Source organism: Lycium barbarum, chromosome 8 (genome assembly GCF_019175385.1).
Source record: "Lycium barbarum isolate Lr01 chromosome 8, ASM1917538v2, whole genome shotgun sequence".
In the NCBI taxonomy this organism is placed as follows: Eukaryota; Viridiplantae; Streptophyta; class Magnoliopsida; order Solanales; family Solanaceae; genus Lycium; species Lycium barbarum.
In genome coordinates this window covers 114,794,554-114,799,149 of record NC_083344.1, presented here as the reverse complement: position 1 = coordinate 114,799,149, position 4,596 = coordinate 114,794,554, and the positions used below count along the sequence as shown (strand labels likewise).

The following is a 4,596-nucleotide window of genomic DNA, read 5'->3' as shown; positions in this document are numbered from 1 at the left end:
AAGGCAAAAGGCTTTTGTTGAAACCTTAAATTAACTTACTTGAAAACTTATGAAGAGTAACCACTAGGTCTTAGCAACCCGGTGCACATACGGTCAGAATAAAGGCCGCATCTCAAAGGATATGATGTAAACATTCAAAAAATGCAAATATTAATAGTTATTTCCACACCTCAAACTCGTGTGACCTAGTAACCACCAAGCTATATTTTTTGTTTATCTGACTAGCATTGTAATTATTTTTTGAATAAATATGCAACTTCCCAAACCCCCCAAAAAAAAAAAAAAAAAAAACACTCAGATGGATTACCGACTCCAAGCCCATCTAGCCATCTCTGAAAGCCAGTCAATATTGGGCCTCCCTACCACGGCCCACAATAAAAGAGTTCGTCTTCTTCTCGTCTGTTTACCAAGTTGCAAGTCCTTAGGTATCTCGAACCTTCCACAACTCGACATCCTAATTTCGCTGATTCAATTTCATTATTCCCCAAGGTACAACTTTCATTCTACCACATCCATTCATTCACTTACATCTTAATTTGCTTGTTTAAATCTGTTATTCGATCTGTTACGTTCCCAAATCAGAACAAAACCGTAACTTTCATATTTTTTCAGTAGTTCTATATTTCTTTGTTTATTTACCTTTTCTTATTGGTATAAACGTTGTAGAAATCAACCATGGCTGGAGGAGCAAACTTTCTTCATAGGGTTATTTCTTATGTAGCCAACGAATTAATCGTCAACGGACTTGCCAACAGGTAATCTATTTATTTATTTTCTTTTTGTTTATTTTCTTCTCTTATTTGTTTATTTATATTTGGGTATTTTCCGTAAAGGGTGAAATTTTTTAGTCCTGTGACAAGATTTATTCGAATAGAATGGAGTGGATTATAAAGATGGGAAAATAACATTCTATGTCTATTTGGAGAAAATATTTACCCAAAATGGTCCATATTTCTAATATTACCCGAAATAAGTGTATAATGTTGTATATCGTGTGTAAACACTGTTGCAAAAAAAATGTTGGCTATGTGGATGTAAATTAAAAATATGGCTATGTTGGATGTAATATTTTATGTTGGATTGTTTATCGTTGAAATTGTTCATCTATCCATATATGAAGCCGGCTTTAACTAGTTTGGGATCGAGACATATTGGCCCTTTTTGCTAGGCATCTTTAGTGGTAACATGTTCTATCGATGATTAATCAACTCGAAAGATTCTTCTGTAATTTTCCTGCTTTACTGATTAAAGAACTAATCTTTGCACTTTTCCAAGCTTTGCTCCTGTTTGGCCATAGATTCTGAATTCGAAACTTTAAATTTGAAAATTTGAGTTTTTGAAGTTGTGATTTTTAGAAATTAAAGTTGTGTTTGAACATACATTTTACTTGGAACAAATTTGAAGTTTTGCCAGTGGAAGTGAAATTTCTCCCAAAACAGACCAGTTTTTGGAACTTGAAAGTATTTTGAAGATAAATTTTCATAAGATGATCAAATTTCATTGCCAAACATACATTTAAAGGTAAATGTTTACAATCTGATCCAAAATCTATGACCAAACGCTAGCTAAGTTATACAGAAGTTGACCAAAACAAATCTTAGTTCAATATAAGGATTAAGAAAGTCATCACTGTGAATAAGGTACAATTAATCTTACCTGGGGAGGGAGACCTGTTAAAATGTTGGGGGCCTAGCTTGGGATTTGTCTTTTGTGTTTGGCAGCAATTCATGAATATACTTGTGTGTTTTTTTTTTTTTTTTTTTTAAATAGTTCCTGAGTATGCTTGTGATTAGGAGTGGCAATCGGACGGGTTAGATCGGATATGGGTGGGTTGAAAATGGGTTTAATAATAAATGGATAAAATACCCGACCCGTCCACAATTAATACGGATAATGAATGGGTTAATCGATGGATAATATGGACATATTATCTATGTTGCTCAGGCTCTTAAAAAATGTCAATGGGTGCGTGTTGGATTCTCCAAAAGTAGTGTATTTTTGGAGAATCCAACATGGGTACGACATCAAAAGTGAAATGTCCGCGCAGCTTAGCATATTATGCATGGTCAGGTGAGAACACAAGCTGAAAGCCAAAATACGAATAGATTCCTAGGAAGCAAGAACTCATGAAAAATAACAAGCAGCCAAATGGGTATTGATAATATGGATATCCATTTTTAGTGGATAATATCCATAATTGATCCATTTTTAAATGGTCAATTATCCAACCCATATTTAATGAGTCAGTGTTTTTCTAAATTTGCCAGCCCTACTTGTGATGGTACGCAATGCTATTTTAGCTTAGCTGCATCCATTTTATCTCAGCAGGATACTGAATTTCACAGCACTTGTTTGATGCATGCATGCCAACGACAACTCTATAGCCTTGAAAAGAATCCAATGCCTTTGCAACATAATCTCATTGACCAAGGCTATTACTTCATTTTACTTTATATCATTAGGGTTGTGCACAATTTTACATAATTTATGTTTACCATGTTTGTGTTTGCCAATTATGCGTTGGGCGTTTTATCCCTTCAGCCATGGATGCTTATCGTGGAACTGGAACCTGTACATGGAGAATTACTAAATTTCAATTGAAATGAAGTCTTTAGGATAAATTGATGCAATTTAGGAGAAATCAATGAGATGACATCAATTCGAATCCTGGTTTTCCGAATTGAGAGATAAAAAATCCTTACATTTCTTGGACTCATGGACCAAATTCAATTTAGTGGATACTTCATTCACGTTTTTTCTTCCGCTTAGGCTTTTTCTGAAATTTTTTGACCCTCGAAATTGGAGTATCCTACTTTCACGCGATGCACCAAGCAATGTTGCACGATCAGGGCTGTAATGTTTGTTTCGGTACTTTTCATCTTCACTATGAAGTGCAAGCTTGCCAATGATGACTTTGTAGGCTTGTAATGATTGCGAAGAAGATGGGAATCTAAAATCAACATATACAATGGACTTCGGCTGCTTGGTTATCATCTTAGCTCTAAGTTATCTTTGCTTTTATTAAGAAAGATAACTTTTTTAAACTATTCACTATTCATATTGTTGCTAATATTTTTGCAGAGTATTGGCTAGAGAGAAAGATTTTCTTTCCTTCAAATTAAGTTATGACTTGTGTGTTCCTTTTTGTTTGTCACATCTTGGATTCTCATACTAGATTGTGTAAATGAGACGAAGAAAATCTTTTTGGCCTATATATGCTATTGCAAACAAATGAAAAGATAAAAAAGAGTTTCGTGCAGCTTTAATTATTCAAAGCATTAAGAATCCATTAAATTATTGTTGTATTACTGGTGTAGCTTCGTAGACAAGTGATAGCTTTCACGCTTATGTTCTGACTACTACCTTGTAGATACCCTCGTTGGTATAAGATTGTTGACAAAGTTAAAGTGATGTTGTTTGCCAGGAATTAATTTTGTAGGAGAATTTGGAATTACTTCATGTGACAGCTATTAAAAAAAAACAAAAACAAAAACTACATTATACTATGTTTCTGGGTAAAAGGAGAAACTGTTCCTATGTCAAGTGGAAACATATCTTTCTGGTCCCATGGGGAAAATAGTGTTTTTTTTTGGGATGTCTGTCTACTATCTTTCTTTCGGTAGTATGAGGCTTGAGATATTATACTATAATGGTCTTCAGAATATGCCCACTAATTTGTATCTTTCTTTACGTTTCAGCCCTGGTTTTCAAAGATTTGCAGTAAGGACCTCAAGGAGAATGGAAGATCTATCTAAAATGGGTAACTAATATACCATCTCTTCCTGATTTTAGTCAAGTTTTCAGGCTGTTCTGAGCATCTGTTTTCGTACTTGCAGCTGACCAGAAGAAGCGAGAAATTGCTGACCAGATCAAGGATGCATCCAAAAACTTGGAGGTTTTAACTGCAAAACTTTTAAAAGTAATTATAATGAGTCTCGAACTAATAATTAATTTACTAACTGATAATTTTTTTGCAGTCTTTCAAGAATCAGTGATTTGGAAGCAAAGGTGTAAGGATGTACAGAGTTTGCCTTTTCCTCCCAAACAATATTTTGAAGAAAATTGAGTCCTTGTTGCTGTGTGATTATGATGCCTCGAGGATAATTGCAGCTCTGTAATGTGGCTGTTGTTGCATATGGTGGTTTAGAGGTGATCTCAGTAGTATGTCATAATTATGTTGCATTGTATGTGTTACTTGTTTTCCCATGTTTGACACTTTTATGATGTGTTTTTGGAAGTCGCTTGGATCTCCCCTAGGGGATACCATAGTCAATTTCGAATCATGTCTTTATAAAGCATGTGAAATAAGTGCACTTCTTCCATTTAATATAGTCAAGCATACAGGGTGGGATTTATTATGACTGTTTTTCAAATATTCAAAAAGAGTAGCCAGAGTTTGAACAGAATAACTTGGTCTTATTTTCCTTGTCCAAAACATTTATGCCTAGATAACATTTTCCCCAGTTATTTACATGACAAATTTATTTGATGAATTATAAGAAAGTATTGATTATATTGATGTTTTTCCAAGCGTTCAGTGGGCACTCTCTTTGGTTTTTGTGTTGCTCATATACGTAGCTTTTTCCTATGTCACTA

The 4,596-nt window shown here is 34.3% G+C and overlaps 1 protein-coding gene across 1 annotated transcript; it reads left to right on the top strand.

The window, feature by feature from the left end:
* Positions 1 to 333: 333 nt before the first annotated feature.
* LOC132606787 (uncharacterized) lies at positions 334 to 4,358 on the top strand. Its single transcript, XM_060320418.1, has 5 exons — positions 334 to 489; positions 667 to 755; positions 3,699 to 3,760; positions 3,837 to 3,895; positions 3,978 to 4,358. The coding sequence occupies exons 2-5, from the start codon at positions 676 to 678 to the stop codon at positions 3,993 to 3,995; spliced, it is 219 nt and encodes a 72-aa protein (XP_060176401.1). The 5' UTR covers positions 334 to 489; positions 667 to 675; the 3' UTR covers positions 3,996 to 4,358.
* The last annotated feature ends 238 nt before the right edge of the window (positions 4,359 to 4,596 follow it).

Coding starts and splice junctions, on each gene's coding strand:
- LOC132606787 (XM_060320418.1), top strand. CDS start 676: ATGGCTGGAGGAGCAAACTTTCTTCATAGGGTTATTTCTTATGTAGCC. Junction 756..3,698: donor GTCAACGGACTTGCCAACAG/GTAATCTATTTA, acceptor TTTACGTTTCAG/CCCTGGTTTTCAAAGATTTG. Junction 3,761..3,836: donor GGAAGATCTATCTAAAATGG/GTAACTAATATA, acceptor TCGTACTTGCAG/CTGACCAGAAGAAGCGAGAA.